Below are 13,838 nucleotides of genomic sequence, written 5' to 3' on the forward strand. Positions count from 1 at the left end.
TGTGGGACTGACTCAGAGTCACTGTAGATGTGTGTGCAATGGTTCTCTAAGCAAGATGCAGAGCCAGACAATTGTTTTATTTGTCATCTGCTGGAGAAATCTTTGAATTCTACAGCATCAAAATCTACATGCAGAACTGAAATTATTCAAGGAGTGTGTGATTTAGTTGTTGTTGTTATGTTGTTGTTGTGTGTGCGTGTCTAATGCTGCAGTAACCAGGCAGTGAGGATGCTGGAGTGCAGAGAGAAACCCACACCGGACATGTTTGGAGAGCTGCTCCGCAACGCCAGCAACATGGGAGACCTGCGCAACTGCCCTGTGAGTGTACACAGTATACAGCAAACGCACAATCACACAACACACACAGTACGCAGTGCATTCAATAACTTGACGCTGTTATGTGTCCTTTTTTTTTTTTTTTTTTTTTTTACTTATATTGCAATCAAATGAGTTTTGTTTTTCAGAAAAGAAAAAAAATGCAAATTTCTTTTCTTCCCTCTATTTTCAAAAGACAAATGTATGAAAAAAATCAATAATGCAAAAAGCTGAATGCTGAAAATCAGATTTTAAAAATATAATTTGCAGCATAACCACTTTGGTAGTTTCATCATGTCTTGTTTGTTTTTTTCCCTTCTCACTTGGTGGGTTTGTGTTACATAATCATCATTTCATTTGCATGTTCTTCCCATTTTTCTCTTCACTTTCTGTTACGGGAAACACTTCCTCAGTTGGCCTCCTGTACAGTAAACCACGGTGATCCTCATCTTCTTGCAACAGGAAAAGAATGCTAAGTAGCGCAGGACAAATAGTTTCAATCCAACATTATCCTTCTCAAACGTGGGTATAATGGGGGGAGAATGTGTTAAAAAAAACAATCATCAGCCTCAAATGTACTGTTTACAGCATTGAGGATTAGTGCTACAGCAAGAGAGAGAAAGAAGGGAGTAAAAGAGACAGAGAGGTGTGTAGGTAGTGAAGGGGGTGGACTGAGGAACGTGTACGATTCCTTTGTTCTGGAGGTTTGTGTGTTGTTGTTGCCACATGGGAAAGTGTTGCCGCTGAATGGATCCAGCTTAGCCCCTCTCACCCACCCCTCTCTGCCAAGGTGTCTGCACAAAGAGCCCCCTCTCTGGGTATAGTCAAGCAGCTGCCCATCTGTCTGCACACAGCAGCACCACCACCTCCACCACTGCAACCACACTAACGAACACCATTAGCTTATTCATGGTCCAAACGCTGACGGTGTGTGCGCAGTCCTGAGGGAGTCACATAACCTGCCTGTGTTTATCTTCCATCACTTGCAGCGCTGATCTTTTGTTATTACCGCCTTGGGCTTAGCTCAAACAAAGTGAAGGTATTTGGATGGGAGTGAGGCTGCTGGAAGAAACAGTAGGTGCCAGATTGAAGATAGGATAGTGTGAAGATGTTTGTTTGGTGACTTGACAGAGGAAAGTGTGAAGTATGTGTGTACATGATTGTGGGGTATTTGAAATTTGGTCAGGTATAAGTTAAAGTGAATTGAATTACTTGAATATATAGATAATGTTGTGTTGGATGAGCTTTTCTTTAAAAGAAGTAATATAAAAGTGTAAAAGTACTCAAATGCAACACCAAAATTAGATCAGTTGTATTTATTTCACATGGGAGGTTTCTGTTGTTGTCTGTGTTTGCAGTGGGAAAGAAGTGGAAAAAGGATCGGGATTTAGAATCCGAATCTGATGATTGCAGGGATTCACATTAAATGCCATATTTTCTGGTGCTCTGAGTATAAATGAAGTATCAAACAAATAGGACTTTGCTACATTCATGTGAAAGCAGTCTATGGTAGTTGTCGCAACCAGAGCTAATTTTATTTACTGCCGGACGGTTTAAACTGCAACAGTGCATCATATTTTATAAACTGACCATTTGCTTTGCTTATTCAATCTTAATCTGTAAAGTAACAACTTACTATACCTGTCAAATAAATGAAGAGGGTTAAAAAAGTGTATGGAAGTAGAAGAATAGAAGTATGAAATAGCAAGTACAACTATCTCAAAATTATACTTAAAGATTAATTTAACTTGTTTTATAACCTGGGGCCTGTTTCACTAAGTCTGAGACATGCAAACTGTGAGAAAATGCCCTTTGGCTCATCTTGACACATTTCCCAGGCATGAGCATGCGAGAGCCCTGTAGAGCCCTGTATCAGCAATTTGCAAGCAACAATTATTTGTGAAACAAGACACTGCCATCATTTGCATTCTGCATGATAACAGCGCGTGTTGGTTTTGTGAAACAAGCCTTTGGGTCTTGTTTTTGTAGATTTGGCCTTGATTTCTATCGGCATAATAACTTTGTACTCACCAAGTTAATTGCTGAGATTTGCGCTAAAAACGAATCAGAACCAGCAGCAGCCAGATGATCATGCAGGCTCTAAACAAATCTACAGGTTAGACAAAGTAATTTGGAAGAAAAAAAACTAATGAGAGCAATAAAATTATCACTCAAACTGTTTTGGTTTTGCCTCCAAATCAAGCTTTTTAAACAGTCTGGCTCTATTGTTGGCTTGTTGACAACCTGTCACTTATGTTTTGTTGCAGACATTGTTGTAGCAATACTGCTGCATTCCTAGATCCCAGCACTAATTTGGGTGGGTACAGTGTTACCATGACTGGAAGAGATGATGGCCAAAAGTACAGAACTCAGTTGTAATAAATTGGAATCACCCTTTAAGCATGATAAATGCCCTCAGTAACTTTCCACCTCTGTTTAGATACATGCTGGTCTGACTGTTCATCTCTCCCACATCAGCAGTGAGCCTCCTCAGCTGTCATTACACTGATAAAAGTGGGATTGTCTCTTTATTTTGGTGCTGTATGAGTCGTTGAAGAGGCATAAGCGCAAACATTTTCCTAAAGTTGTTTCATTTTGCTCTGGAGAATGCCACTATCAGCATTCTCCAAACCTACAGTATCCTTTGACCAGCAGCACTATTACATAACTCACACTCTTTTGGAAAAGGTCTGCATAGCCACAGCAGAAAAAAAAAGAAAAAAAAAATCTTTGCATATAAAATATTCAGAGATGAGACTGCACCGATCAATGTTGTATTATGAAGCAGAGAGAATCTGTTTGCGCGATCATTTGATGAATGATGTTGTCAGCGGCCGTTCCCAGCAGTGAGACAGCACAGAGAGCAAAATGAGGCTGTGTGTCCCGTCAACGTGTCCTAAACTAACAGATAGCCTGTGTCTCAGTGCTGTGCTGTTTGGCTGCTGCTCCCTGGCTTGTGTTTGTGTCCCTTTCTGAGAATTGAGAAGCAGACCCTGGCAAAATACCTTCCTACCATCTCTGGTGCCAGCGCAAGACAGCCCGCCGCCCACAGAGGGAGAGTTCTGTGTGTGTATATGTGTGTGTGTGTGTGTGTGTGTGAGTGTTGTGTTTGGCAAAGTGTCTGGTTGCCAGGGTGTTCTCAGGCTGTTTCCGAGCCCGCTCCGCCAGCACTGCGTGCATGCTCGTGTGTGTGCATGTGTGCAGTCTTTTTGTGTGTGTGTGTGCACCAGCTCTGCGGTGGGTCATGACTCAAAGGAAGGATTCAGAACACACGGTTCTGAACTCAACAGAAGGCCCAAGGGACAAATACAACTCAGCACAGTGCTTCTTCCTCTGTCGTTCTCTCTTACAGTCCTTTCATCATCTCTTTTCTCCTGCCTTTTATCTCGGCCCCTCATTCTTCTACTGTTCACTTTATCAGTGTGTGTATCTGCATGCATGCGTTCGTTCATTGCTGCCAAATAAAGGGATGGTTTGCACCACTGTCACACTCTGTGCCTCCTAACACAGAATGAATAAACATGTTTGATCGCATGCTCTCCTTTTTTTTTTTTTTTTACGCCCTCTCTCTCCCTCTCTCCCTCCCTCCCTCCCTCCCTCCCTCCTTCCCAGAGTAACTGTGGGGAGGTGTTGCGTATCCGCCGGGTGCTGATGAACTCACCAGAGATTGTGTCCATCGGGCTGGTGTGGGATTCAGACCACTCTGACCTGGCAGAAGACGTCATACACAGCCTGGGGACCTGCCTACGCCTGGGAGATGTAAGGGGATCACGCACACACATTACACACACATTATACACTCGTTATCACATTATCATATGTTACACATGCCTATGTGAGCAGGCAAGCAAGTATGCACAAACATTGACATAAGTACACAGACACAATGCTCTACATTTGTTAGTGAAAAGACCTTGGTGCACAGTGTTTACCAATGAGCCGGAGGTTCTAGTAACTGTAAGATGAATGTCAGTCGTCAGAAATAAAAAATCACAACGGTTTATGGAAGTAGCTCACAAGGCTTCCTTAAATTTTAGGCTTTAACAATAGAAAATGTGACAGTAAAACTATTAAAATACTTGTATACTAGATTTTAGCCTCTCTAATGGCACGGCTTTGGGGATGGCAGCGTCAAATCGTGTCCACAATTACTGCCGTGAAATTTTCCAAAAACATTCAGGATTTCCAGATGATGAAACCCAATAACTCTGCTAATCCCTGACTTTCCATCTAGCACCATCAGACCAAGATTCAGTGTATTTCTCAAATAGAAATTGTTTATGACCAAATACGTGCAAAACTACGTTTTAATAGTAGTTAATACTATTAATTCCTATTTAATTCCTTTACTTGACAAGAGCTGCCTCCAGGTGTGGAAAGCCAGTGAACTCTTTGTCTTTACCATCACGTCTTTTCCTTCTACTGAAGTTAGCGTGCTAACCAGGTAGCCTAGCACCTTGTTACTTTCCATTAGTGACTCCCTGTAACCTCCAAACTTCCCTGAAGATGCAGCGCTCCTCATAGGGCGTTCGCTGTTTCCATTTGGTGGTAAAATAAGTCCCACTGACATCATATTCAACTAACACAGACCAGTTTAACGGTTGACACTCTCTACAAATGTTAAGAAATCCTTTCACCTCCTAAATTTAATTCAATTCAAGGCTTTTGTCGTCCCCTTGCTTTCTTATTTTCGACATGGTAGGACACTAAACACTTTGACCCCAATCCCATTTGAAGGCACCATAACAACTTGGCTACCCAGAGAAGCCACCACTTCGCATGAGAGTGGTTCTATACATGTTTTAGGACAGCTGTTATAAAAGTATTTTGTCCAGAGAGTTAAAAGGGTTAATATGTTATTTTTAGATTTACAAATAAATGAAATCTCTTTGAATCCTTTGTCCCAGGGCTGAGCTTCCTACCTACTTTGTCTCAGACATTACCTCCTGGTCAGAGGTACAAACACCCAGAGGCGTATTCAAACACACACATGCACAGTGCAATGATGCACTTTCAAAATGCATGTGCAGAAACACACATTTAAATACAAATAGAGAATACAAGTGCAATAAACCTCAACCAATCTTCTTCCAACACCCTCTGAAAAACAACAAATTATAACACACACTATCGACCTGACTTTCATTACTCATCTCCTGCTGCTGTTTTCACACTTCAAACACACACACAGACACAGATTCACACACAATCACACACACACACACACACACACACACGTGTTTGACCCCTGATTCTCCGTGTCATGACTGAGTAATGTTGATGCATTTTAATGCCACTGTAACATCTCCAGCCGCATTCTGAAGTGATATGTATGAATAATGGATCAGTGAATGTGAATATGTGTTATAGTGAGTCAAGTTCTTTCCTCTGTCTTCCATCTTCCGCCTGCTGCCGTTTCTCTCATTTTTTATCCCACTGTTGTGAGAGGAAGCTAGTTGTTGGATAAGAATCGGAGGCTTAATCTATTGAATTTGCTGCTTTTGTGTAGTTGTTAGATCAGAAAAAGTGAATCCATCTGCATCCAATATGTCCTATTGTGTATGTTTTTGTCAGTCTTGTGCATCTGCTTTCTCTCTTTTCTGCTTCCCTGTTACTCCATTATGTCCTTTCTCTGCTTAGATTAGATTATTGTGCTGAAATAATGACTCTATTACAATAAATAACAATTTTAATTGATTCATCTTTGCTGTTAGTCATTTAAGAAGCAAAAATGCTGAACATTCACTGGTCCCAGCTTCTTAAATGTGAGGATTTGCTGTTTTTTTTTTGTGTTATTGTTAATTGATTATTTTTGCGTTTCTATCTTTTATTATGGCCGTTGTTTTGGTTTAGACTTGGGCTGTGGAAACTATTTTCTTAACTACCTTTTGTTTAACTAATGATGAATTGACTAAAAATGAATCAAAATTAGTCATTGTTAGTTTGTCATTTACTGTATCAAACCACATGGGTCTTTTCGTCAGCAGGTAAAGACAGGGCACATCAAGACACGATGAGACAGGATTTTATAGAAGGTTAGGTTAACATACAGTAATTATATCACAGTGGTCTTTGTGTAAAATGTGCAAAAAGCAGCAGAATTGTCTGCCGCAGCTGACCTTACTGAGACATCAATGTGAGGTCTGTGCATTATTTCTGCATGAAAATCTGCAGCATATATGCAGCAGTGTAGAGTGTGTGCAGCAGACAGGGAGAGGAAAGCGAAGAGTTTGAGAAAAGGCAGAATGTGAGGGACTACTGCATACAGCATATACACTAGGTGAGCAAAAATGTGCTCGTATTCACATTAACTCTTCTGTCTCTATCTCCTATCCCCCTACCGCACACCTCTCCCTCTCTTCCCTGCATCTCTCCCTCCCTCCCTCCCTGTCTCCTCCTCCTCCCCTCCCTCCTCTCTCTCTCTCTCTCTCTCTCTCTCTCTCTCTCTCTCTCTCTCTGTAGTTGTTCTACCGTGTGACAGAGGAGAGGGCTCGCCAGGCGGAGCTCTACTTGGTGGGCATGGTGTGCTACTACGGCAAGCACTACTCCACCTTCTTCTTCCAGACCAAGATACGCAAGTGGATGTACTTCGACGACGCCCACGTCAAAGAGGTGAGACAGAGTTTGGAGTCTGCATGCTGCAACACGGGGAGGGTGCACTGTGCAGTATCTGCTGCATCTCCACTTGTGCCTGTGAGAGCAGTGAGAGCAGGCACAACTGGAACTATGCTGTATGTCAGTTTCAGTGCTGCACGGCCACTTCTGTGTTTAAGGTTTAATCCCTGTCTTTGTTTAAATCTTAGTGCAGGTCTCACTGCTAAAACTGGTCTTATGTTGTATTACTTTATATTTGAGCATGAGTTATGTGCCACAAAGCTGGAAAATATGTGTGTCTCAGTGTGTTTGTTCCCTTGCTGCACCTCCAGATCGGCCCTAAGTGGAAGGACGTGGTGTCTCGCTGTATCAAAGGCCACTATCAGCCCCTGCTGCTGCTCTACGCTGACCCCCGTGGGACGCCGGTGATACTGCAGGAGAGCCCCAACCCCTGTACCAGCTCCAACCCGCAGCTGGAGCTCCAGCACTGCAGCAGCAAGGCTGGTTACGACAGCGAAGACTCCGGTACAGCAAAGATGACACACTCTGCTACAGATCAGATCAGATTACTTTGTGTTTATCATCCAGGGGCACGCAAGGTTATAGCTTTAAAGCTCTGACCTTCAACCCTATAATCCAGCCTCTGCTTTTGTGTGCTGCAGAGGATTCAACTTCTTTTTTTCCTGCCTTTGCTTATAAACATATAAACATATGGAGCTGATGGATTAACTCAAAGGTCATCTCTCTTTCTCTTGTTCTCCCTCAGGTCGGGAGCCGTCCATATCCAGCGATACTCGCACCGACTCGTCAACGGACAGCTCGAGTCACCGCGCCTCTCGCAGCCGACCTCTCCACCAGTCCACGGGCAGCCACCTGTCCAGTGAATCCCAGACCACAGTGGTCTCCAACTACGACGTCGGCACACCACCGCACGCCGTTGACACCAGAGGTAAGGCTGGGAAGTCCAGGGGCAAAGTTATCTATCCTCACAAAGTGCAGCTGCACCTTCCATCAAGACTCTTTGGAAGCGCCAAACAACTGCAAATACACAAGTGAGCACAGTGTTTAGAGAGAGTAAGATAAAATGCTGAAGGATGTAGGTACAAGTAAGCGCAAACAAAGGTCAGTTTTCATATTTCAGTGGAAATGAAGTGAGCTCTTTGTCCCCGTGCTTCATCACTGCAGACTCTTCAGGTTATGTGCCTCGTTAGTGGTTATTCTCATATTTACTTGCACTGCTGCCTACATAATTGGCCCCTGTGGGATAAATAAAAAATGTTATTGGATTTACTTTCTCTCTTTTTCTCCTCCTCTTCTCCCATTTTCAGAGTCAGCGGTGGAGGGCCCTCCCCGCCCTCCCTCTCCTCCCCTGCAGGAGTACAAGGAGACAGCCGTCTTCCTCCTCTCCTCCCGCCGACCTCTCACCTCCTCCTCCTCCTCCTCCCGTCCCCTGTCCTCCTCCTCTTCATCAGGAGTAGGGGGCTGCGAGGGAGGAGTCGGGGGCCCCCACTGGGAGGATGAAAGCACCAGCAGTGAGAGCAAGTCCAGGTATTGCACCACTGACACACTTCAGACATCCTGCCTATGAATTCAGATCACGCAAACATGTACATTATTAGATTATTGATACTGATGCATCATCAGTGCTGTACCTGTTATTACATACTTAATGTACAGTTAGTTTGGTCCAGTGGACCCTAGAGGTTGGGCTCCCTCTAAAGGGTCACATGATAAATCTGAGGGGCCGTGAGATGATTAATGAGGGAGGAAAGAAAAAAAAAACAAATTTCTGCTACACAAATGTCTGTTTTGTTTTATAATTGTTCCTTTTTTGTGAGATATTGGAAAAAATTTCTACACATTTACAAGATTAAAGTAGCACTATGTCCATATGCTTATTGAGTGCTTTCTTTGAGTATATGGATTTACACTACTTAATTTACTTTTTACTTGCTAACATTACTTACCACCTCTGGTATTTGCACAGGATTATTTGTCATGCTGTCATTTGTAAATTCAATAAAGGTAAAATAAAAGAAATATTTAAAGGTTGAGAGTGACTAATTACAAGTGGGCTCATTAATGGAGCCACAGTCACATGCTCCTCATACTGTCCAAAAATATATAACCACAACCACAATATCTAGCACTACCCATATAAATAGTTTGCACTCTTTCTACAGTATCTGAATATAAGCACTGCATCCTTGTTATTACACCCCTGCCTGTTTTCAAAGTGCCTTCACCCCCAGCCTCGGCCTGGATTAGCATTTAGATTGTGAATTTAGATGTGAATTTTGAATTTTTCTTCCCATTTCTGTTTATGGTCATCAGATGTTTTATGTCTCAGTCTGTGTCCTCTCATGTTTTTTCCTAAGCATCACATGAGCAGCGCCACATCACCTAAACGAAAACACGTATTAATAGTTGTGTTAAATGATTCATGCTCAATGTGAATGTCTTGACTGAACTGTAATGAAGTCATTTTGTAGGTCATGTATTTTTACTTTTTTCATTACCTTAGAAAATGAGTTTTTCTACTTTCTTGTAAAAAATACATTTGCACCTTTTTCAGGAGTTTTTAAAAGTCATGTAATTCGTATTTGAGAGGGATATGACTGTGTTCTCAACACCCCTGTAACATCTTTCTGCCCTGCTCTCCAGTTCTTCTGGAGGCCGCTACAGGCCAACCTGGAGGCCCAGGAGAGAGGCCCTGAACATCGACAGCATCTTCACCCGCCAGCGAGGCTCCTCTGCGGGCTACAACACCCTGCCTGGTCCCTCTCTCCCTCCGGAGCCCCAGGACTCCTTCCCCTTGGCGGGACCCGCTCCACCCACACAGCAGGGGTTGCACGAGGTAGAAGGGAGGGAGATCGGGGAGTTGGAGGCAGGGTTTGGGCTGGTCGGGCAGCCCAGGTCTCTGGGCAGTGGGCGGACGATGGGTCCCCCTGCCCCTCCACCTCTGAGAGGGGTGGAGCACCAGCCACGTCTGATTCAGAGGATGGAGAGTGGCTACGAGAGCAGTGAGAGGAACAGCAGCAGCCCCGACAGGTAGGAAACTCACAAATAACAATTACTGTCTCTACTTTTCTGTCTCTGCTGTTGATCATCTTTCCCTCTCTTGGTTTCCTTGTCGCTCTTGTTTTTCTGTTCAATTTCACTTTATCAGCATCAAATACAAATGTGACATTAACAACAACAAATGGTCCAACTGTCGTGGATCATAACAACAAATCAATCAATGAACACATTCGTCTGTCTGTATTGTTGCAATCTCAGTATTTTTCTTCTTTGTCTCTTTCTGTTTTCTTTTTCTTTCTGTCCATAGGGAGGTGGGGCAACAGAAACGGGTGCTGATGTCTGGCCCTTCGTGGCGTTCGGTACCCAAGTCAAAGAGCAGTGGTGCAATCCTGCAGGAGCTGCCCTCACCCAGCTGGGGCAGCGGCACCAACACAGGTGTGCATTTGTGCACGTATTTGTATGTATCCACTGTCATTTGCATTTGATTTGATCGATTGACACCTTGTTATTCATTCCCTACTTGTGTCTTTGTGTGTCCAGGCTCAGGGCGCAGCGAGCTGGACGAACTGCAGGAGGAGGTGGCGAGGAGAGCCCGCCAGCAGGAGCAGCAGAAGCGGAGGGAGGCCGAGCGGGAGGCGGCCATGGGATTCAACCCCAAACCCAGCAAATTCATGGACCTGGACCAGCTCCAACACCAGGGTACGGATGAAAGAAGGATGAAAAGAAAAACAGAGGGTAGGAGTGGAAAGTTGAGGAATAGGAAGATATGTATGGGAGTGTAAATGTTTTTGGGAAGAGCAAAAATTATAGTTAGTTCACCGAAATTATGAAAAACATATTTTCTCGTCACCTCTTGAGTGGTATCCAGCCATGAAGACAGCTTTGGTTCAATTTGCTCAAGTTTGAAGATATGTGTCTCTGAAACTTTCTGTATCTACTCCAATATAATGGAGGTTAATGGAATTTCATTTGCATGCTCACAGCAGTTCATAGGGACTATTTCTTTGATCATAATCACTTCCAAACTTCACTATCTGCATAGCTATATACTACAAGCGAGAGGTGAAAGTAAATGTTTTTAAAAATTTGTGTGAACTGACCCTTTAAGAAGAATGTCAATGAATTTAAAGCTGCACGGGGCAACATCGTCTGTTTTAAACCCCAGATATTAAAGAGCCATCGCTCACTTGTTAGATAATTTTAGATTTTAAACTCAATTTTCACTTAAAACAAGGCACATCAATGTAATTTCAATTTGAGGGATGAGGGGCTGTTTTTTCTTTTTTTTTTTTTTGTTAGCTCTTGCGTCATTTTGTGATTAAGTGTATTTTTATGTTAAAATCTTGCCCGGTGCAGCTTTAAGGTCACACTATCACCTGTTGTCTAGTTTAGCAGTGACAGTGACTTGTATGTCCGTGCTTCTGTCTGACCTCCTCTTTGTCCTCGTTCCCATCTGTTCGTCTGTCTCTCCATCTGTCTCCCTCAGTCGGTATTTTTTAAATTTTCTGTTTTAACTCTGTATATACCGGGTTTTTGTGTGTCATCCGTGAGTGTTTCATGTCAGAATATGTGTGTGTGTGTGTGTGTGTGTGTCTGTGTCTAACAGTTCCAGCTAAGTGGGAAACTCTCTCAGTGATTCCCATTTAAAATCAAAATCCCAGTCCAAGCTCAGAGCTCTGATGTCCTGGCCAAACTCTACAGTTTACAGTGTGTGTGTGTGTGTGTGTGTGTGTGTGTGTGTGTTCCTTTATTCTCAAAAAGACTGAGTGTGTGTGTGCTCTTCTGTGTTTTTTACTTTACATGCAGTAGCTCTGTGTGTTTGAGTATGCTTGTATTACTCTGTGTTATTGTTTATTCATTTACATACACATAAATAGTCATGTATGTACCTGTCACATACAGTGGGCGTCATGTGTGTGTGAAATTGTGTGTTTCAGAGCTACAGACGTGCAACTTGGACTCAAGTCATACTTAAAGTAGCACTCCACCAATTTTACACATTAAAGTGAATTTACTGTAGTCACAGGGAAGACTGAGACTGTAACCTCTGCTGTGGCTCAGGAGGAGTTTGGTGAATTTCTAGTGTAATTATTCACCTTACACCAGCTGAGTAATCTCATTTTTCTGTTACAAGCTGGAGGCATAGAGTTTTAAATAAATCTGGGTTTTTTTCAGGAAGCAAGGCTCCAACAAAAGATGTACAAAGGTGCTTTATGGGAAGTGTAGGATCCAGTACTTTGGGAGCTTTACTCAGAACAGGGATCATAGGGATTTTTTAAATTCTTTTTTTTGTACTTTTGTATTTTTCTTAGATGTGTGTATGATGATGTGTCGATTCATTACGTTGGTCCAGACTGAAATCTGGACCAACTATCTCAAAACTATTGGATGGATTGCTTTGAAATGTGGTAGAGACATTCATGATTCCCAGATGATGGATCCTAATGACTCTGGTGATCCTCTGAATGTTCTTCTAGTTAGATATCTCAACATGTTCTGGATGGATCATGGTCATGCCTCCCACGGGATGAATTGCAATCATTTTGGTGACCCCCTCACTTTTCATCCAACACCGTCATCAGGTCAAAATCTTAATTTGTCCAATACTTGGTTTATGACCAGATCCATGCAAAACTAACGACATTCCCATCAACCTCAGCTGTTCTGTGTTTAGTGCTAATTAGCAAATGTTAGCATGCTAATATATTAAACTAAGATAGTGACAGTTATACCTGCTAAACATCAGCATTGTCAATGTGACCATGTTAGCCTGCCGACATTAGCCAAGGTACAGCCTCACAGAGCTGCTAGCATGGCTCTTAGCCTTGTTTAATCTGTCTCTCACAAGTCCCCCAGCTTTATGGATTTTCAGCACTAAATCACATAAAAGCCACAATCAGGACACTTGATTGGTGTGAGAGTCGACTTACTTAAATTAGACACTAACACTGTTTAATTACAAATGCACTGAAAGATGTGCACCTTGACTTGTGATTTGCAAACTGGTGACCTGCCGTAAATTGACCTGAGACTGACTGTGAAAGACTTGACACATCTCAAAATATTTGTCCATATTTATGTTAATGTCTGTAGAGATCTTCCGATACAATTTTTTCCTTCCTGATACAGATTTGGACCTGAACTTATGTATCGGCCGAGTACTGATCCGATACCATTGCGTTAAAAAAAAAAATGCAACAGCTGTATACTACTGACCTTGTATGGATGTGATATGGTTGCTATCATTGTTGAATGGCACAGTCTTTGTAAAGCATACATGAACGTCATAGAACATTTCTCTTATTATGTAATTCAACTTCCAGTCATAAAAAAAACAAAAAACAAAAAACAAAGCAAAAAGATAGATAGATAACAATTCCCACACTAATTGTCCTAACACTAGTGCCACCTGGTTGGACTTTCCAGGGTAATACAGTGACAAATTGCTGATGTTTTGCTAAAGGCTAATGTTCCACTATTTACCGGATTTCAGTTCTTCTTCACCGCTCTAAAACAATCACTGCAAGTGGCTGCACACCACAACTTCCTGCGTAGGCTACTGCTTTAGAGCGGAGAAGAAGAATCAGTTTTATCCGGGTATGAAACACTGAAGTTTATTAATAAATGACGTGGTATCCGATCAGTGCATAGACTTGCATACTCGCTGATATATGATCCAGGACTTTAGCTGTATCTGAGGAATTTCTGATAGTGTCGGTATTGGAACAACTCTATGTGCGTGTGTGTACTTTCATGCATATTTGCTCCATACATCCATAGATTTTGATTTTTTATGTGTGTGTTTCTATAGTGTGTGTGTGTGTGTGAGAGAGAGAGACAGAGCCATGTATGAACTGCAGGTGTGCAGGTTTTCCCCTCCAGCTCAGCACTAACTAAATCTATATCAG

The 13,838-nt window shown here is 42.5% G+C and overlaps 1 protein-coding gene across 4 annotated transcripts in view; it reads left to right on the plus strand.

Annotated features, from left to right (window-relative positions):
• The window catches only part of usp54b (ubiquitin specific peptidase 54b), a 54,857-nt gene that overhangs the window by 30,615 nt on the left and 10,404 nt on the right, over positions 1-13,838 (plus strand). For 3 of the 4 annotated variants that reach the window (XR_011685042.1, XM_071462336.1, XM_071462338.1), the window contains 9 exons: positions 213-318; positions 3,928-4,074; positions 6,778-6,927; positions 7,242-7,434; positions 7,676-7,858; positions 8,238-8,457; positions 9,574-9,960; positions 10,238-10,365; positions 10,471-10,665. Coding sequence is in view for 3 of the 4 variants with exons in the window: in XM_071462336.1 (XP_071318437.1) it covers positions 213-318; positions 3,928-4,074; positions 6,778-6,927; positions 7,242-7,434; positions 7,676-7,858; positions 8,238-8,457; positions 9,574-9,960; positions 10,238-10,365; positions 10,471-10,665 (1,709 nt within the window). In the remaining variant the exon portion in view is untranslated. The remainder of the gene's footprint in view (positions 1-212; positions 319-3,927; positions 4,075-6,777; positions 6,928-7,241; positions 7,435-7,675; positions 7,859-8,237; positions 8,458-9,573; positions 9,961-10,237; positions 10,366-10,470; positions 10,666-13,838) is intronic. The other variant, XM_071462337.1, reaches the window with a different exon arrangement.

Source organism: Trachinotus anak, unplaced genomic scaffold (assembly GCF_046630095.1).
Source record: "Trachinotus anak isolate AG129_WGS33_773 ecotype Australia unplaced genomic scaffold, CSIRO_AGI_Tana_v1 ptg000025l, whole genome shotgun sequence".
Classification (NCBI taxonomy): domain Eukaryota; kingdom Metazoa; phylum Chordata; class Actinopteri; order Carangiformes; family Carangidae; genus Trachinotus; species Trachinotus anak.